Source organism: Nematolebias whitei, chromosome 11, assembly GCF_014905685.2.
Source record: "Nematolebias whitei isolate Nwh7 chromosome 11, NemWhi1, whole genome shotgun sequence".
In the NCBI taxonomy this organism is placed as follows: domain Eukaryota; kingdom Metazoa; phylum Chordata; class Actinopteri; order Cyprinodontiformes; family Rivulidae; genus Nematolebias; species Nematolebias whitei.
In genome coordinates, this window is record NC_056508.1 from 46,114,185 (window position 1) to 46,135,432 (window position 21,248).

A 21,248-nucleotide genomic window follows, 5' to 3' on the forward strand; every position below is an offset into this window, starting at 1 on the left:
TTCCGAGTGTCGTTTCCGAGTGTCGTTTCCGAGTGTCGTTTCCGAGTCGTTTCCGAGTGTTGTTTCTGAGTGTTTCTGATGTTTCTGAGTGTGAAAATGTGTTTTTCATGTTGTTTTCCTGTTCTGGTTTGGTATTTCTGTTAAAGTCTCTGATATTGGCTGTAAAAAGACACCATCAGTCATCACAGACTGTTTGCTGTAGATATGAGGGAGGAAAGCACTGAGAGGGTGGTGACTTCACCGCTTGCACTTCAAGTTCAAGTTGTGTTTGTCATATTCAAGGTTAACACAAGGTCAACAGTACAATGAAATGTTTAGGATGAGAAGAACTGATTTGACTTGCTAAAAAAAAAAATCAAAGAACAAACAAACAAGAAATACTAAAAGCATAAAATAAGGGTACATAAAGTACTGAAAAGTGGAAAAGTAATTATAATATTTACAAGGTCCTCAAGAGAGATGGTAAACAACAGCATGGTAAAATGTAACGATGTAGCAGGATGAATTTGAATACTGCACAGGTTGTGTGACACTGAGATTGAATTATGATGGTAAGATAGATGCACAGATACTGTATCATACATGATACAGCCACATACTGCAGCAGTAATAAATAATAAACATATTAGCTGTCACAAGCTAATATTAGCTTAATATTATTATTAGCTTTACTGAGCTCTTCATATCATAGTATAGCTCTGTGTAAATCTCCATTCTTCTGTACGCTGTTAGTGTGGAGAGCCGTTTTTTTTTTTAAGCAGACTTGAATTTACAGACTTTAAATTTAGCAGAAGCTATTTCCACTAAAGGTATTTAAAGTTAGCGAAAACACTAATCCGCAAACCGGAAAGTTAGTTTGGCCCACCACTGATTCTCACGTACGACGTCCAGGCGCTTCTGTCAGTTACAGCTCAGGAATTTATTTAATACAACTTTTGATTTTCACACCAACAGTTTGAGGCTTACTTTTTATTCTGCATTTCAGACTGTCTGTGTTGAGAGCGCTATCGGAACGTGACGCATAGATAGATGTGTGGTTACCATGGTGACCCTTCAGCAGCTTTAACGTTTACTTTAAAAAAAATCTTGGTTCTTTTTACTTCCACAGTTCATACGTCAAAACATCGGCCATTTTGTCAGCTTAGATTATTACAGAACAAAGTCCCAGATTGGGTTTTGAAGAAGACAGGTGGTGGACGTCGGATTTATTAGTCCCGAGTCAAAAGCTGAACCCTAACGATCCGTTTTTTGTCCCAACACATTTCAGGGTTTTTGGCGGTCGGGTTGTCCTCGGTGAGTCGGAAGAAGGGCAGCTACCTCGTCCCCACGCTGCGGTCTCTCTTCTCTCAGTCGTCTCCCAAGGAGCGCTCCGCCATGGTGGTCGTGGTTCTGCTGGCAGACTTTGACACCAGCTGGAGAATCGAGACGGCGACGGAGATAAAAACGACGTTTGCCCCGGAGCTGGAACAAGGCCAGCTTGTGGTCGTCCACGTTCCTCAGGACTGGTACCCGCCTCTTACAGGTGAAGCAGGTGTCCTTCAGTTGTGGACAAATTCTTGTTAATGTTCTAATCTTTATGCGTCTCTCTGGTTCTCCTAAAGGCCTAAAGAGGAATTACAACGATCCTCCTAATCGGGTAACGTTCCGATCCAAGCAGAACCTGGATTACTCCTTCCTCGTCCACTACTGTGCCTCTCTTGGGGAGTACTACCTCCAGCTGGAAGACGACGTCTCCTCTGCAAAGAACTTCCTGACAACCATTCGGGGACGAATTGAAGAGCAGAACTCAAAGAAGGGCACGTGGGCGATGCTGGAGTTCTCGGCCCTCGGCTACATCGGGAAGCTCTACAAGTCGGCCCACCTTCCTCTTCTGGCCCGCTTCCTCTTCCTCTTCTACCAGGAAATGCCCTGTGATTGGTTGATGACTCACTTCAGAGAGTTGATGACCCAGCGGGAGACGATCCTCTTTAAGCCCTCGTTGTTCCAACACATGGGCACTTTTTCATCATTCCAGGGGACGTTCAACAAGCTGAAGGACAAGAACTTTGAGGAAGGGGTCTACTCTAATCCTTTAGCTGATGTTTACTCCAACATGTCCACCTACCAGAAAAATTACCCCAAACTGGCCTGGGAGGCCGGGAAGAGCTTCTTCTGGGGGCGGTCTCCAGACAAAGGAAGTTACCTGACGGTGGTGTTCCAAAGACCTGCAGTGGTGACGGGGATATTAGTAGAAACTGGATCGGGGGGGAAAGACCTCCTGGACTCGGCTCAGGTGGAGATAGGCCACCATGTGGTCACCTCAGGGGACGAGAGGAGCTGTAAGGAGTTCCAGTCAGTGGGAGCTTTTGAAAACGGAAGGTTTGAAATGCAGAACCTAGAGAAGCAGCACAGCTCTGCCTCTTCGTGTCTGAGGATACTGGTCACAGCTGCTCAGAAGGACTGGGTGATCGTTCAGAAAATCCGGATCACAACAAAGTCCCGCACATCCTGACACCAACCGTAGGAGTGGATTAATGCTCCTCCCTGACTCATGGTTGACTCAGACTCGCTGGAGTACTTATGCAAACCGTAACACTGTGATTTTTGTGCCTTTTGAACCGTTCGTGTTCTAGAAACACGAACCAGCCTCAGTGAAGCTGCTTCAGTTTGAAGATGTTTAACCAAACTGTGATCGTGTTTGTCTCCACCGCAGTGAGGAGATATGAAGAGAAAAGTAAGCCATAAATAAGCAACCAAATGTTTGTGTTCTGCGTGTGTTTAAACTCCCAGTGTGTCTCTTTCTTGGTAGTGAGCTCCGTTTCCTCTGAACCTTGAGTTTTTTAAATCCCCGAAGCATCCTTACTGGACCTTTCTTCCACAGGGTCCGCCTCGCTCTGCTGTGGCTTCGCTGGCTCATTAAACACACATCACTACCTCATCGGATTTAAAACTTTAAGTCTGAACTGGTTTGAGAAGGGTTTGTGTGTGAAGCTTTATTTTCTTTAAACAGAAACGTCCTGCACTCCAGTCGTAACTAGTTGCACGTTTTAAACAGAATCCCTCAGGGTGGACTTGATGTGCAGTTTTAAATGTGAAGAAATGTTTATTAAACTTGTTCAGTTTTTACAAGTGAAAGGGGCCAGGCCTCATGTATTCAAAGGACTGCAGTGAGTTTGTTTGTTTATAGAACATTGGGTTCTATAGAGGAACATAATTCAGACAAGAATATCCAATTCCTTCAAGCTCTATTAAATCTGAGTTAAAGCTACTCATTGGAAGGTATGAAATTAAAGAGATTACTCTGGTAGTTTTAAAGATATATTGATATAAAAATTAAAACGTGGGTCCACATTCAATGTAAACGGAGCACTCTGCTGAATCTGCCAAAAACCACAAAGCTGGTGACCTACGTTAGTCGGGCTGTCGGTCAACATGTCAGTCGGGAAGTTGGATGTTTGACGTTTGTAAGATAATTCATCCAGGCAGATTAAAACAAAAAAGGTTAAATCGTGTCATGATTTAAACTTTTTTGTTTGGATGTCTGAGCTATTTTCAGTCACTTCGGCTGTTTCTTCAGCTGTAAACAAACACGTGCAGATTCAATTCAAATTCACTTCAAAAATACTTTATTAATCCCAAAGGGAAATTATTTTGTTGTTGTAACTCGTTATCCTCATTTCATTAAGAGATGTTACAGATGCTGATGCTGTAGACGGGAAGGATCTCTTGTAAAGGTCCATCCCACAGTGGATCCCAAGAAACTGGCTTCAGATGTTGTCCGATACGTCCACCCAGACTCGGCTGGCCTCTCGGTTCAAGAAGGGGTTATTTGGTCGGTTCCCCCGGGCTGTAGGAGCGCCCGAATGCCGGGCAGAACTCCTCCCAGCACGATGGCCACTCCTCCCAGCAGTCCGCCGAGGGACGAGCCTGTCCTTCGGCTGTCATGAGCCGTGTTTCCTGCTAGTTCCAGGATCTCAGTGGTCAGGCACTCGAGCACAGCCGGCAGGTAGATGAGAATGCATCCACAGAACATCCTTTTCAACTCATTTGAGATTTGGGGCTGTAGTTGAGATATTATTTGAGCTTTTGAGATGTTGATCAGCTGCTGTTGTTGTTGTAAACTGCCTTGTTGCCATGGTTACACATCATAACAAATGTCCAAAACTAAGATTGTAACTTCTTGTATTTTTCTGGAGCCATAATGTTAATGTTTGTTATCAACATGTAAAAATCAGAGATTTAGCTGATTTTTAGCCTTCATGCTGATAGCCAGTTAAGTAGATCGGTGTAACACTTTCAACTTGTAGCTTTGGTTTTAATTGCTGCTTAAAACGATCACAACAGTTTAACAAAAAAAAAAAGATATATTTTTTCATTATTGATAAATATTTTTGCCATATTTCGCTACAGAAAATTGCTCTTATTATTCGCACAATAAATGCAATGCTTTCAAACTCGATGACTGCTTTTAGTAAATGTGATTATAATATTGACAAAAATAATCTTATTTTGTCAATGGGTCTCTTGTAAATAAGTCTTCAAAGCTCAATGGGAACTAGCCTGTATAAATGTCTAATGATGATGATAATAATAATATATCAAATAAGTGTTCCAAGATGACTAAATCTTGTCAACCACACAAAAAGCCTTTTCTTGATTATCCAGCTGTAGAGGGATTTGTGATCGGATGTATATATAATTTATTAGTTATGAGTTAAGCTCATAAGATATGCATTTATTATGTAAATAACCTCGTTATGCGTGGGCACCACCTCTTTTCAGAGGAAATAATCGGTCTCTACCCTCAAAATGTAAACTGAAACGTGAATTCTTGCTCGTGTTTAGAGACATAAAATCAGTTAATACACACAGATATGTCAAAATAATCACAAATTTAGTTGATTTTTATGTATTTTATTACAAAAATAATACTCTGATGAAGGTTATTCATAAAAATTATTACACAAATTAATAACAAAATTACCTTGTTAAAGGTTGTTTGATTATTAAAATCCAGTGTAACTTTTATAAAAGGCAGAACCTTGGACTAAATTAACTGGTGTATCTAAATTAATGTCATTGTGAATGTATGGTCACCAGAAAGTACATTGAAAGGTCTCTCTCACCAGAATAAACTGTCAGAATGTCCACAACTGCTTGTGATGATACCAGCAAGGCCTGAAAGGCGGATTGTGTCCTCAAAAGTCACCGATCACCGTTGGAGGGACGAAGGTCCGGCCACTGGCTCTGAAGTCAGCTGTGATTTTATCACTGCGATGATTGATGTCTCTGGTTCGGACCTCACTCTCATGACAGGTTTCCCTCGTCCTGAGACGTTCGCAGAAAAGCTTCTTCCCCGGACATCTCACTAGGGAAGAAGTTGAAGTGCCTTCATGTAGAAGGAGCGGTGAAGTGTGTAGCACAAGTGGATGAGAAGAACTGAGTGCAGTGCATTCACTGTGTCTGTATGTTTCAGATTGACCTAGGACTCTCCCTCCTGACGAGATATGGTTCATAACTCTTTGTCATGTTTTAAAGAAAACCACAGTCCATTTTCTTCTGTCTGCCTTTAAAAAGCCACACTTGTTTTAAAAGGAGAAAAATAAACGTGATTATCTTAGAGAGGTTACTTTAACAAAGACAACTTCTACGACACATTCAGTTCTGACACTGTGAAAAAAACATGTAATGTTCGCCCAACATGTGTCGCTGTTCATCTCCTGAAAGGGAATGTCCTTTTTAAAACCAAGGATTCTTTTAAAACTGTTATCTCCATGGGAAAATCCTGGGAGTAAACTCCTCGGCAGGTGTCCCACCTCGAGCTCGTTGAAGCACAAGCTCCCATTAAGACAATCTGTCCGTTTCGTGGGAAATGAGGTCATATTGGCAGTGAAGTTAACACAATGACAGTTTTTCATTACATTAGATTAGTGTCAACTAAGGAGTTTGTAAGCTGATTTTAACGCCTGTAAAATAAAGCCTGTTCATTCCCAAGGGAATAAATGCATCTCGTTTTAACAGTTTAAAACACAAACACATGAATGATGTCTGTTTAAGTTGAAGTGATGTTCCCCTACACAGCTAAACAAAGATTAGCCAGAATAAAAAAAAAACAACTAGTTTTACAATCATAAGAACGATACGATTAATGTTCTTGAGCAAACTCGAGTCAAAAGGTTAGATTTAAATGCAAACCTCAAATTCGAAGAATTTTCACCATCAGGTTGCACAAAGATGCAACAAACGAGCTCGTTTCTGCTCAAACGTTGGCAGAAACAGGAAACGGTGAAGTTCCCGTGAAGCTGCACAACTATGTGGTGTACTTGGCTCTGTGCCCATCAGCTGCTGACTGGATGTTTTATCCTTATCAACCTGATTTGCTCTGAACTAATCCCCTGTCTTCAGTGTTTAAAGTTCATTTTTAATTACACATCAGTTCATGGAAGCTGCTCTGATGTTTGGATCTAAATTGCTGGATTATTTAGCATTTTGTGTTTCTGAGCGTTTTTTTAAAACCAAACCCGAGACCGTATGAAGCTCTAACTCGTGTGCCCAACATTCACTTTCCTTCAGCTGCATTATTCAGCGAGGCTGCAGCTCGTTGTACCTGTCAGCCGACAGAACAAGGAAATGAGCAGAACTGGACCTACAGCTGCGAGGAACCCGAACCAGAACAAATAATTCACACAGCAAACAGGAAGTTTAAATGGTATTCAGTAAATATAAAGTTAAAATTAAAGGTGATTTTTTTTTTACAAGACAAATATCAAGAAGATAAAATGTCACGTATCCTGCTGTTCAGAGATCATTTAAGAAACTGCAAATATTTAGTCTGAAGTGATAAAATAAACTGAAAGAGCTCTGAGAAGTGAATGACAGCTGAAGTTTGTAAAACGAGCTGAAACATTGTTACCAAGCTAAACTGATCAGGACAGTGATGAGCTTAGACATAAAACATGAGCTAAAAGCTAAAATGAACAAAACTAATCAGACAGAAGCTTAAAGTTGGTGAGCAAACTAGTAGTTTTAAGTAGTTTAAATTAGTTTAAGTGGAGCAACACAGCAGCTAAAATAACTAAAAAATAATAAAGCTCAAAACAACAAAACTTTATTAAAAAGAATAGTAGCAAAAGGTAAAGTTAAACATGAGCTAAAAGCTACATTAAATAAAACTCCCTTAGCAAAAAGTAGTTTAAGTGTACTACAAGTATAATTATTTTACACTAAAAACGAGGAAGTGTACTTGAAGTTTACTTTTTATAAACTTTTTTGATATACTTAAATATAGTATAAAAATGTCCCAATTTAGTCCAAACAAGTATTAAATCAGTATACTTTCTAGTACACTACAAGTATGGTGTGTACTTCCTCCAGAATGATGTCATCTGCATAAAGTTTGATTTAGTTTGGAATAATAAACATATGTCACCGGTAATGCTTTTATTTTCTGTGTTTTCTTATTCTTCCAGAGCCAGTGTGTCCCTGTGGCTCTTCCTGGACAGGGATGTTGTTCTGTTGCTCTGGGCTCACCCCTTTTGGGTCTCAGGCCCGTTTGGGGATGTTTTACCAGCTGTAGGCGATGAAACTGGGTTTTCTTCTGTTGCAGATGTCTGGCTCTTTGGCCGGTGTTCTGAGGCCTGGACATTTTGTTCAACGGAAACGGCCACACCTGTTTGTGAGCGATGGTTCTGGTGGTTCTGGGATGCTGTTCGGGCTTTAGCTGGAGCAGCCGGGTCGCCCTCAATGGTCTGAAGAAGTTTACAGAAAACCACTTAGCACAGGAGGGATTTGAGCCCAAATATTAAAAACAATAAAATGTCTAGAGTACATCTGATTTGCTCTGATGACCACTTGTGAAAACAAATACAAGCCAACTCTTTTCTTTATATATATATATAATTTCACTTGAACATGTCTATTATTTTAAATGTTTGTTGTTTTATATTAAATGTTAGGGTTGTTTTTAGTGTAAGTTTTGTAAAAGTCACAAAGACCAGAATGCTTTTATTTTGGTAAAGTATCAGAGTACTGGTCAAAGTAAAAGCTCTTCTTACTCATAAATGGATTTATTAAGTCACTGGACGACTGATTGACGCAGCAGAACGGGTTTGGCTTGAATGAAACCATCGGCGCTTCAGGCGCCGTCATTAGACGAAGCACGTGCAGCCGCGGCCTTCATTCAATTTATTCCCTGAGCGACGGAGCTCGTTTCCTCCGGCTCTCCATCGGGACACGAGCTCTCCGCTGAGGCTCAAGTAACTCAGAAATAAACAAAACGATTCTCGGCTCGGTGGGGTTTTTTTTTCCTTTCATCTTAAACATCAACCGTGAATGATGAGTTGTTGTCTTCCTGGTTTTTTTTTTAAATGTCTCTGTAGTTTTCTAAAATGTTTTGGCGTTTCTTGTGTCAAAATGTTCGGCTCATTCAGATGTGACTTTTGGTTTTTAAAACTTCTATACTTTATAAAATATTTAAATTTATTTACAAATATTTTTCCCATGTGAACGCAGGAAGACATCTATTCTTTAAAAAACTTTTTCTCTTTTCATGATCTGCTTCAGCTACTGGATGTTTGGTCTTACCGATACTTTCAGTTTTTAGCTAGCCTTTTGCTACTGTTGACTTGTATCTAGCGTCTCACTCTTTGCTGGCCTTTTGCTACTTTTAGCTTTTATTCAGCATTTGGCTACTTACAGTTTCTAGCTAGTCTTCTGCATTTAGAAAGCATTTGCTACTTTTAGCGAGCCTTTTGCTAATTTAGATTTAGATAGCATTTTGCTGGCTTGGCTTGTTGCTAGCTTTTTGCAGTCTTTAGCTAATTTAACTATCCTGATAATTTATATTTTAGCTAGCCTTTTGCCTCTTTTGCCCTTTATTTAGCATTTGTGGGGCTTTTTATAGCTTTTGTCTATCATTTTTGCTAGAGTTGCTTTTAGCTTGTTTTTTGCTATCCTAGCTTTTAGCTCCTTTATTACTCTTTTGGCTTTTGCTTGCTTTTGTGGTGCTTTTAAGCTTTTAATTTTCCAATTTAGCTTTTTAGCTAGTCTTTTGCATCTTTTGGCTTTGAGCTTTTGGCTGAAGTTCTGCGTGTATGCTGGCAGATTCTGTCATCTGGATTGTGGCGAATCAAAACATCTCAAACTTTTTTTATTTGTGTTCTGCTTCTTGTAACTTTAACAACTCAAAGTGAATTCACTCAACTCTCAGAAAATGCAAAATTTTCTTGTTTTCGTTTCTTCCCCCAATCGAACCTTTTTGGTATCAACAATCTTTCTGACTTAGCCGTGTTTAAAAAAAAAAAGCAATAATACACGGACATGTTTGTTTTCTTTGTTATTTGATGGATGTTCTTTTGGTTTTTGTGGACGTTTAATTTTCAAATCTAAACAGAAGTTTGTTTTTGTCACCTTGAGAATGAGCAATAAAGTTTTCAATGAAAGTGAGACTTTTAACGTTAGTCTTGTCTCTACTGCGTCTCGCAGGGTAGATGTTTAGTGGTTGTTGCTGTTGATTTGGAAACCTGAGTTCGTCTGTGGCTCGTTTGTCGACCCAGTCGGCTCCTTACAGCTCCCACCTTGTGGAAACAACCTGAGCTTTTGTATAAAGAGCTTGTGTAAATATAAAACAGGGATGGGCCTGATGGACCTGACCTTCTCGCTCACATGTGCGCTCCTGCCGCCTCGCAGTGATTTGGCACTTTGCTGTGGACAGAGCCCCCAGGACCTGAGCCTGCCGAGGCCTTCTGCAGAGCGGGCCGTGGGGTTGATGTGGTGGGCTGGGACACGAGCGGGTAAATCCCAGGTTCCCTTAAAGTCCGGCCAGGCATTGCCTTTCTAGCAAAACAACCCAGAAAGAGAAGTGGTTTGCAGAAAACCTGCTTTAAATAAAGAAAGAATGAGTTTTGGTGCTCCGACCTTCACTCCTGGGAGAAGATGTCCTCTGTTATCTGCGATGAAGGAGGTGGGACTCACCCATGCTGAGGGCCTCTACAAACACAAACCCACGTCACCAGATTGACACGAATCGATTACAACCTAATCCGACTGCACATTGCTGCTGACAGGACGTCCGATACCTCTTTAAAGTGCTTAGCTTCACACCAGTTCTGCAGCCTCTGGGATTTGAAGGCACCGTCATACTTGGAAGAGAGAAAATGATCAAACATCAAATTCATCGTTGAAACAAACCTGTTCAGTCAGCGAAGAACGTTTTGTCATTTAAAAAAAATGCAGCCAGATAACAAAAGTTTACCTGGTTTGCTGAGAAACTGGACGCCATTTCTGCCTCTGCAGCGACCTGGACTGTGTTTTGTTGACTGGTTGCCTAGCAACACAATCAAACCACAAAAACACAAACGAGAAGGACCCAAACTTGTTTTTTATTAAATACAACCTTTACAATAATAATAATGTTATACAATGTTCAAATACTAGAACGAAATTCTAACATCTCAAGATTTTCGATAATTATTTAATTTGTGTTTAACTTTTGTTAGACTTTACGGTGCTAAAGACACATCAGGGTGATATAACACTTCTTTCTCTAACTCCGGTGAGGACCACATTATTTTAGATAATTTAAGACTTTTCACATTGATAAATACTGATTATAAAATTATTAATTTGATATTTGCTAATAGGTTAAAAAGGAAGATTCAGCAAATTATCAGTGACACCCCGTCTGGTTTAATGACGGGAACATCTACACGCAGTAATATTGGCCTTCTAGGACCTCAATCATTAAAACCATCTTATTGAAAATGACAGTTTTATTCTTTTCCTGAATTTCTACGAGGCTTTCCACTCCGTCGAGCATCCTTTTACTTTCCACAGCTTGAAATCTTTTGGTTTTGGGACTCTTTTATCACTGAACGTTTTTATGAGGTCACGACCTCCTCGACCTCACTGGCAAGAGGAACTTCCCCTCAAGTTCTGTACAGAATGAGGAATTAAACCAGGCTGTCCCATCTCTCCTTTTCTTTTTATAATGACGGCAGAGATGCTGCCTATTTCTGTTAAAAACTCTCGTCTCGCTCCTCTTATTGTGTTAGGAGGACCATCATCATCAGCCTGTTAGCTGATGACGACACTGTTTTCTTGAAAGATGTAAACGACACTCCAGTTATCAAAATGTTTGTATTTTTTCTGAAAGCCTCTGGTCTTAAATTATATTTAAACAAATGTGAACTGATGTCAGTCCGTCCTCTTTATAAGGTTCATGACATCCCGATCAAAAATTCCATCAAATATTTTGGTATTCTTGTGTCTAAAAACAGAATGTATGGAAGGTTAATGAGGAACGTCAATCTGTGGTTGTTAAGGGACATTAGTTTCTTTGGTGGAGTCTTTGTAATTAAAACAGAAACGATAACTAGATGGTTTTTTTTAAGCCTATTCCTCTCTCTGACAAATCTGCTATAAAAATCCATCAGATCAACTCTGATTATATATGGAGAAAAATGATGCACTACATCAAGAAAACAGATATGATGAAATATTATATTTTATACAACAACTTTGTTCCTGAAGAAATCTACTTCTTATGTAAAATTTCTTCCTGTTGCAAACTACTTCCTCTAGAAAACTGCTATAAATGCAATTCAGACTGATTGTTGCAAATAAAAAAAGAGACGGGTGAAACCAAAGAAAATTAATCAACAAATAAAATACAGAAGAAAGAAACAAGGGAAGAAACAAAAGAAATGGATTTAGCTTTTTAAATCATACACTTGAACTGAATTTATTATGCATTAGTTTAACAGCTTTATAATACGAAATAACGTATTTGTGAAAAACACAGAACTTTGGCTTAGCTTTCAAGTATTTGGTTTTGTGGATGAAAATTCAAAACCTTCCCAGATAATAGTGTTTATGAGAACATCATTGTTGTAAGTGTCCAAAATAAGTCTGTAAATAATGTCTTGGAGAACATTTTAAGAAAACAAACAAAGAAATCAGACCACAAAGCTTCAACACACATGAAGTGAAACAATCTCTGCTGTTGTTTCATCATCATCACAAAAGACACAGTTGTTGGTTTCAACACCAAATCGTTGTTGAATAAAGTGAGTGGAAGCAGAGAATTCATTTCAGGTTTGAAAGTGGACTTTTTATTTGGCTCTTGGAGTGATTGGAGATTTGCTGCGTAACTTAAGAATTGATTGCAGTGAGTAAATTTGACCAGTGGATGTTTTAAATGGAAGAGTGGGATACAGAATAATCTAAAGATAATCTTATCTGAGAGTTTTTAGTCCTTGAAACAACAATTTCACAATCAATAATTATGGTAAACGAGGGACGACGGGTGAATGAGTCAGAGTACCTGCAATCAAACACAAGATAGATGTAATGGCCTTAATATGTAACATATTAATGGACTTATTAATATAATATTAACGGACTTTCTGTTTGATGGTGGCAATAAAAAAAATAAAAAGTACAGTATTTAAAAACAAATTAAAGGTTTGCATGTTTAAAAAATGACACGGCTATAGACATAATGCAGCTTTTTAAACTTTTAAATAAACTTAATCACCATTAAAAGTAAATACTATTTTTAAATGAATTACAGAAAACATAACAATCCAACAATGTTCAATCAGGTCATCTGGACAGTTTCCTTTTTTAATTTTGTTGAGAGACATTTCGTCCTCCATCCAAAGGGCTTCATCAGTCTGAGGAGTCACAAACTGTTTTTCCCACCAATCAGTTTGTTGGTGATAAGATGGTTTCTGGGTAACCTTAATGTCTTGAACCACTTTGGCTATGCTGCCTGGGAGGAGTCGATGGGGGAGAGGACAGCCCCCAGAAACCATCTTATCACCAGCAGACAGGTTGGTCCTCTGGAGTGTACTGCTTAGTGGGGAAAACAGTTTGTTTGTGACTCCTCAGACTGATGAAGCCCTTCAGAAGGTGGGCGAAATGTCTCTAAAAAAAAAAACAACAACAAAAAAAACAAGAAAGAAACTGTCCAGATGACCTGACTGAACCTTGATAACGTTTAAACAAAACGCAAATTTTTAACTCACCAAGTTTATTTTGAAATCATAACCGGAAGTTGAGTTGTTTATCTTCCGGTAATAGACGGATGTTCGTCGGCAGCTAGGCTAACAGTTTTTGGCTAATGGAAATTTACAGTTTATTTTCCTTTTCTGTGTTTTTTTTATGCTCCGGGGCACATGGAGGGTCCGTCCCCTCGTTCAGCCGCGGGGCGGGACAGAGAGCTCCGGGCAGCGGACCGGGGGGGGTCCGGCGGGGGTTCTGGAGCTGATCCCACCCGGGACACCAGAACTCACTTTCGCGTGTGTCGCTTCATAATGGACACAGGTACGGTCCGTTTGCTCAGGATCACGATCGACTAAACACCATTGCTTCCTAAATAATAAAATAAACTTCCCAAAGCAACATTTTATCTTAAACTGCGATGCAGAGACTTTATGTAAATTCTCACATTAGCGCAGATTTAACAATTTAATTTAATTTCCACTTTATTTTTTCATCATCAAATTCCCCCTAAGCTATAGTTTTTAGAATCATCTAAATATATAAAACTTGTGTGTATTAAACTAACTAATGTACAATCAGCTGTGTTTTAGTCAGGAGGCGTTCAAGTGAAACATTTACCAGACAAGGTTTGTGTCAAAATAAAATTCATATGAGTTTTTATTAATATCTAATTCTAACTTTTAGTCATTAACATTAAGTGGTGTTTCAAAAACTTTATTCTTTATTTGATTTGTTTGCTCCAACGTTGCAATAGATAAATAATATTTATGCCCAAAGCACATCATTATTTACTAAATTAAATAATAAGTACTGGGATTTTCCAGGTCTAAAGAAATCTAAAAAACTAAATCGGAGCTTTGACAACCTTCATGTTTCCAGACTTTATTCTCCAAACTATATTCCATTTTTAAACGTATATAAACTTGAATTTCTAAAATAAACAGTCTGTTCAGAATGCTTATTATATTTAATATACGTACAAGATGAGTATCGTTATAGTTTTTTGATTTGTATTGTGAACTATTCTTAAATGCCATGTTAAATAAATGCATATCATTTGCCATACAGCTGTGGTATCCATACATTTTGTTGCACATAGATTTACAAATTGTTTCACAAGTTGCAGCCAGTTTCTTGGGATCCACTGTGGGATGGACCTTTACAGGAGATCCTTCCTGTCTACAGCCATCAGCATCTATAACATCTCTTAATGAAATGAGGATAATGAGTTACAGCAACAAATAATTTCCCTTTGGGATTAATAAAGTATATTTGAATTGAATTTGAAGTTGGTGCAGCTGTTGTACACATCATATTCTGTTTTACTCTGAGCTGGAACATAGTTTTATTAAACAAGCCTTTTTGTATTAAAAAATAAACCATGTGGTTAAAAACATTAATTCATCACAAAAATTACTTCATTTTTTTTTTTACAAGTGTTGTCCCTTATATTTAGTTTTAGGCACAAGTTTTTACTTTACATTTAAAGTTTATTGGTGTACTTAAACATTAAAAAGGTTAAAATTTTCACTGTAAAATTTGTAAAGTTGAGTCTGGAACGGCTTGAAATTTTTCATAGAGAGTCTGTAGGAATCCTGTGTGAATGCCAAACGTCGTCGGGCAACAGAAACAGGTTCAGGACACAAGACCTCGTTGTTTCTGCAGAAATCCTCAGTTGCATGTGAGCGAGTCAGGTGGAGATGATGACCTGTCTTTGTTCAGGGGTGAAGCTCGGTCTGCGCTCGGTGCCCGTGGCCACAGCCTGCGTGTTGTACCACCGTTTCTTCCAGCGGGCCAGCGTCCGGGTCTATGAGCCCTACCTGGTGGCCATGAGCTGCGTGTACCTGGCTGGCAAGGTGGAGGAGCAGCACATCAGGACCCGTGACATCATCAACGTCAGCCACAGGTAATGAACGCACGACGAAAGATAAATAACTCGCCGCTTGTTCCTGTTACAGCTGGAGGAAACCTCAGCCGTCCGTTTATTTTTGTTGTGAGCTCAAAACTTTCGATTCAGAAAGTTGCCTCGACTTTTAGACGTTGAACGTTTCATGAAAACTAAGTAGATTTTGTTCAAACTTCCTGAACTTGGATTGAGTTTTACTAATTTTCTTTTAATTTTATTTCAATATGTTTATTTCTATACATTTTAAAATACTTTTTTTTTTATTACAACTCCAAAAGAGCAAAGGCAATGATGTTTTTGCCAGTGTCTGTCTGTTTTAAAATATCTCATGAACCACTGGATGAATTTTAACGATACTGTCAGAAAGAAATTGTTCCATAGACGTCTACAAGTCTTTAATTTTTCAAGTCATTTTGATTCAAGATGGCTGCCACAACCAATTGACCTTTAAACACAAAAAGCACTACAGCCACACAGACACCTACACACATATATATATATATATATATATATATATATAAAACTATATATATATAGTTTTATATATAGTTTTATATATATATATGTATATGTGTGACTATAGCTGTCAGTTTTACAGATATAGAGCTAGAATTTGGTGTGGTGGTAGCTGAGTTCTGAAATAAAATTAAAACAGTTAGAGCATAAAACCTACATGTTTTTATTTTTTCATATTTTTTTTTTAATTTGGAAACTTTTTTTTGCATGTCAACCCCCAAAAATACGTGACATGAGGGATTTTTTGTGTTACAAAGTAAATTTAAAAAGTAGCAATATTGTTGTTGTTTCAGGCAAACGATGTATGAGGTAATTTTAATTATAATTTGGGTCAAAAAACATTTTCACAAAAGCTTTTGAGGAGCAAAGATTTTTTAAATAAATTAGTCAAAGAAGTACAAAGAAGTGATTTCTTAAAGAAAGTCTGGAAGATCTTTTCCTCTTTAACGAGGAGAACGTCGTTAAATCATTTTAGAAGTTGGGAGTGTTTTCATGGTGCACACGGGCTGCAAGCCTTTTCTTAGCCAAGTTTTTATCAGCAGGTAAAGTTTATTTAAAATTTAAAACAAACAATGCATTTTTGTCTTTTTCTAAATGTAATATATTAATAATGGACTTTATAAATTGTAGTTTTGTGGATGTAACAGATATAAAGTTAACATTTTGCTGGTATTAAAGTGATGAAAAGTGTAACTGGCAGTTTACACTGTTCAAACAGGCCTTTTGCACGAGTTTGTTCAGAATAGAAAACTCTTGATTTTATTCAGAAATCAAAGGATTTGTGTCGTTTTCAGAACTCCGTCAACAAAAACCAGCTGAACTGGCTGCTTCGTTATGAAACGACACATTTACAGTTTGAAGTTCAGCTTTGACCTTTCTGTCCAACAAGACGTTCATTAACTGTCTCCTCCAACCCGTCCACCTTTGTCCCTCGCAGGTTCTTCAACAAAGGCAGCGCGCCTCTCGAATGTAACAAGGAGTTCTGGGACCTGAGGGACAGCGTGGTGCAGTGTGAGCTCCTCATCCTCCGACAGCTCAACTTCCTCGTCTCCTTCGAACACCCTCACAAGGTACGAGTTCATTCTTTGTCCTCCTCGTTCAGAATTCAACCTCTTTGTCCGTTTCTGTTTCTGTTTGTGTTCCAGGTCACATTTCCCTGTTTACAGTTTGAAACATTTTACAATTGTTCCTTTAAGTGTAAGTCAGGTTGAAATTAAAGTGTTACTTCTTTCTTGGACCGTTCTTGGACGATGGACTTGGACCATCTAAGTCCATCGTTCAACTTTTTCTTACCTCTTAGAGATCCATCCATCCATTATCTTTACCTGCTTCTTCCTATTTTGGGTCACTGGTGTCCATGTCCAACAGTCACTGTGAGAAAAGTGGGCCCTCCTGGACAGGTCTCCAGTCCATCACAGGGACACATCGAGACAAACGAGACAAACAACCATTCTCTCTCTCTCTCACCTAGAGACAATTTAGAGTTACCAGTCAGTCTAACATGTATGTTTTTGGTCTGTGGGAGGAAACCGGAGTACCTGGAGAAAACACACACATGCACAGAGAGAACATGCAAACTCCACCCAGAGAGGTCCCAGGTCGGGGTTTGAACAGGGATAACCTGCTCGCCGAGAGGCAACAGCTCTGCACACTGAGCCACCGTGCTGCTCTTGGTTGCACATAACTGTCCAAGTCCATCACAGATGTTAGATAAAATAATACAGCTTATAGAACTTGGACAGTTGGAGTCAGTCTCCCCACCATCACAGACATCTACACCTGCAGATGCAGGAAGAGGGCCGCCTGCATCATGAAGGACCACACTCACCCAGCACACACACTTTTTTCCCCACTCCCCTCAGGCAGGAGGTTGAGGAGCATTAAGTGTAGAACCACTAGACTGAGGAACAGCTTCTACCCTGAGGCTGTTAGACTCATGAATCTCTGACCAGAATAATCACTGTGAAAATTTTTTTACTGTAATGCCACTCGATTGTTGATGTGTGCTGCTGATCTCATGCTGCTGATTATTTCATGCTGCTGACTATACATGCTGCTGATTATTTCATGCTGCTGACTATACATGCTGCTGATTATTTCATGCTGCTGTGTTCATTCATTCGTACTCGTCCTCCCACAGAGACTCATGTTTGTACTGCTGTTGTTCGGTGTGTTGTTTTGCACTCTTAGTGACTAACGTATATCTTAGATCTTTTAGCGTACAGTTTGGTGTTTGTTTAGCGTATATCAGTTTATATTAGATCCTTATTTACTGTTTCTTTTTACACTTTATATTTTTGCTATTTTTGGATGTAACTGGTACCGTGTACACAATTTCGTTCCACCTCATGTACCTACCACATGTGATGCGAATGACAATAAAGAGCCTTAACCTTGATCTTGACCTTGACAATTGATTTAGGAGTGGGTGTTTTTACCACAACATGTAATTATTATTTTAGATGTTTTTTCTTTTGAATCACTAAACCATCATTACATGGTAATTGAATGAGGTGACAGAGGGCTTCGACTTAAACATTTGCAATATACCGTAATTTCCAGACTATAAGCCGCTACTTTTTTCACACGCGTTGAATGGATGGATTTTTTTTCTGACGGGCTAACAAGCTTCATGCTGCCAAAACCTTTAGCCTGGTCACACCCAGGTGCTCACAGAGCTGCTCATTACACGTCTCTCTTGGGGGGGTGGGTCCTCGTGACTCAGTGAGACCACCTGTATAAATAAAGATTTTTTAAAAATCTGACCTGAAATTACCAAACATGTCACAGTGGACCACTGGGGAGGGGACCAGTGAAACCCTCTCTGTTCTTTCCGCCCCCTCCCTGACTAGTGGTGAGAAATCATTCCCCAAACTGGCCGCATGCACAGAGCACCTTGTGCTCAAGTCTGCCGGTGGACCCTGACAGCGGAGCAGTAAAAAATCCTCCATCACCAACGGGTTTCCAGCTACGTGACGGAGAGGACAGCACAAGCTGCAGGGCGCGGTGCGCAGGAGGCAATCAATGACTTCCTGGTCGGCTGCTGTATTTTTTTTATTTTTAACCAGCCGTGTTGCAGGCACTGTTCAGAAAACAACATTTACTGTACGTATTTGTGTAAGTTACCGTATGTATTTAATTACAAGTTTAAAAAAATCTTTCTGTGTAAATATCTCATGTTACAACGTGGACACCTGCGACTTACTGTACATACAAGTGCGGTCTATATATGTAAAAAAATATATTTTATTTTTTAATTTAGTGGGTGCAGCTTATATTCAGGTGTGCTTGATAGTCTGGAAATTACATTAACTAAAGCTAGAAAACAAAAATAACAAACCAGTTACTGTAAAAATAAAAATGACGATCTTAATAAGGTAGTTGTGTCAAAAAAGAAGAAGAAGGTAAATATGTAACATTTGTAACATTAACTAACAGCTGGACTTTTCTCTCTGCAGTATTTGCTCCACTACCTGCTCTCTGTGAAGGCTCTGGTAAACCGACACGCTTGGTCTCGAACCCCTGTAGCCGAGACTTCCTGGGCTCTGCTGAGAGACTGTTACCACGGAGACATGTGCATCCGTCATACGCCGCAACACATCGCCATAGCAACGCTGTACCTGGCCGTGAACAGCTACGGCGTGGAGCTTCCTGCCGGCGAGAGGAAGTGGTGGCAGGTGCGTGTGGGGGAACACGATGCTGACATTTATACTTTCATCCTAAAGAGAACTTGTTAGTAAACACTTGTTTACAAACCCAGCTGATCCACCGTCCATTTTACCTGATAAAACTCTGCAGTCACGCAGTTTAAACCACGTTCGCTTCGTCAGCTCCGTCAGCTCCGTCAGCTGACTGATAAAGTGTAAGTGGATTTAAAGCCGCAGAACGTCCCGTGAAGACACTAAAGTGTCAACGTTACTGAAGTCTCAGGAGGCGTGTGAGCAGCCGGTAAACAGTCCGAGTATACGTTAACTGAAGTGCGAGCTGATGTGCAGAGGCAGTTTAGCCGTCAGACGAAGACTGGAAGTGCTGCCAGGAGTCCAGCGCTCTCTGCAGCTGCCGTCCAACGACCTGGAGCCGGGCCGAACTGCCCGTGGCTTCAAATGTTAGAAAAATGGAGACTCGAAACGCTAATTATTGAGTCTAGACTTGATTTTATGTCTTGACTTGGACTCGATTCAGAACTTGCAGACCTTGAGTTTACTCAAGTCTTGCAGGTTTTGGTTTAACTCAGAACTTCCGTGTCTTAACTCTGGACTTGACTTGGGACTGTCATGTCCTCACTTCACTTCTGCTCTACAGAATAATTTTCATTATAATCTTCAGTCTGAAGTCTTCGTCATCATTTTCCCTTACGTGTTCATAAATCTTATTTATTTATTACATTTTGTTGGCTGAGTCATTTAACTTGTCAAAGCTTCAACAACAACTTTTTTTTACTTCTTTCAAGGAAAATCTAACATTTGAGAAGAACCTTTATGAGATTTAAGTCAGCTTTAGAAGGAGAGCTGTCGTTATTTGGTCAACATGGAGGCATTTAAAATGCATTAATGTTTATTTATATATATTTTTAAAAGATTTCAGCTGCTCCTTCTTCAGGGGTCGCCACAACAAACTAACTCTCATGAAGACTTGGTGACTGTTTTTACTCCAGATGTTCCTCCTGACTCAACCACAGACATCGAGCTACCACAGCCCTCTGTGTGGAGCAGAGAGCTGCATCCAGGGCGCCCGGGGGGGCAGATGGTGGGGGTTGAGAGTGGGGCAAATGAGGGTGGAGGCAGGTGTGGGTGTTTCACCTTTCCCACCCACATTTTGATGTTGTCGGTACGGGGATTTGAACCGGCGACCTTCTGATCACGGGCCCACCTTCTCTAACCTCTTTACCACCACTCCACTTATGAATATTATTATATTTAAACAGTTTATTTTGAAGAAAACATTTATTACGAAGCTTCTGCTGCTTCCAGCCACTGAACTCTTGCAGGTTTTTAGTGCGTTTCAAGCAGCGGCTTCACTCCCGGAGCATCCAGCTGCAGCTGAAACGCCTTACGTAACCGTTCAGCGTTAATTCGAGGTTTAGTGGCATTTATACTTGTTTGCTGCCGCCCAGTTTTATGAACGAGGCCTCTTTTGTTGCAGCTTTGAGGTAAAATCCCGTCGTATGCAGACTGAAATAAAGAAAAGACTTATATTTAGAGTTCCTGCTTCATCTCTGGAGGCCATAAAATGTGGGTCGTCTGAAATGGTGCGTGCACCTTTGATGTGTCCTGGTATCGAGGCCAGGTGTGGAGCTGAAAACTGTGTGTGTGTGCATGTGTGTGTGTGTGTGTAGGTGCTGTGTGAGGACGTGACCAAAGCCGACATCGACGCTGTGATCTCAGACCTTCTCCGGCTCTACGACATGGAGGCCAAGTGTATCTGAAGGACGCAGCCGCGGGATGAAACTCACGTGGAGGTTCGGTTTGTGTGGCACGAGCACGAACGTGCGCAGCTCTGCAGTCAGGCGCTGGGGTTCAGGTGTGCTTCAGGATGTGTGCGCGAGGCAGAAAGCTTGGTTTTGCTCCAGTTACCCCGTGGAGCTGAGAATCACTCCTGCAGTACCAGCGTCTGCCACCAGGGGGAGACATTACTCACTGTTTGGTGTCAGGTCTCAGAGGACGCTTCCCTCTCTCCCCCCCCTCTCCTCCCCCCCAACATCAGACGTTTGTTGTTTTTACAACACCTCTGTATGATCTTGATGAGGAGCTCTGAAGCCCAGCATTTAGTTTTCATCAATAACACCTTGAATAAAAATAAATTTGAAAATGATGCAAAGGATGATTATTATATATTAAATTGC

The 21,248-nt window shown here is 40.0% G+C and overlaps 3 protein-coding genes across 3 annotated transcripts in view; 2 read left to right on the plus strand and 1 right to left on the minus strand.

The window, feature by feature from the left end:
• The window catches only part of zgc:101663 (alpha-1,3-mannosyl-glycoprotein 4-beta-N-acetylglucosaminyltransferase C), a 10,559-nt gene extending 8,068 nt beyond the window's left edge, over positions 1 to 2,491 (plus strand). The window contains exons 4-5 of the mRNA XM_037684421.1: positions 1,268 to 1,522; positions 1,602 to 2,491. Of these exons, the coding sequence (XP_037540349.1) occupies positions 1,268 to 1,522; positions 1,602 to 2,491 (1,145 nt within the window). The remainder of the gene's footprint in view (positions 1 to 1,267; positions 1,523 to 1,601) is intronic.
• A 5,014-nt stretch (positions 2,492 to 7,505) lies between these two features.
• Positions 7,506 to 10,258, minus strand: cfap126 (cilia and flagella associated protein 126). The gene is made up of 5 exons (XM_037684422.1): positions 10,232 to 10,258; positions 10,056 to 10,118; positions 9,895 to 9,966; positions 9,631 to 9,813; positions 7,506 to 7,727 (listed from the first exon to the last, which is right to left on the minus strand). The coding sequence occupies exons 1-5, from the start codon at positions 10,256 to 10,258 to the stop codon at positions 7,506 to 7,508; spliced, it is 567 nt and encodes a 188-aa protein (XP_037540350.1).
• A 2,899-nt stretch (positions 10,259 to 13,157) lies between these two features.
• Positions 13,158 to 20,831, plus strand: ccnq (cyclin Q). The gene is made up of 5 exons (XM_037684424.1): positions 13,158 to 13,305; positions 14,707 to 14,890; positions 16,344 to 16,476; positions 18,865 to 19,083; positions 20,742 to 20,831. Exons 1-5 carry the CDS (start codon positions 13,158 to 13,160, stop codon positions 20,829 to 20,831), a joined length of 774 nt encoding a protein of 257 aa, XP_037540352.1.
• The last annotated feature ends 417 nt before the right edge of the window (positions 20,832 to 21,248 follow it).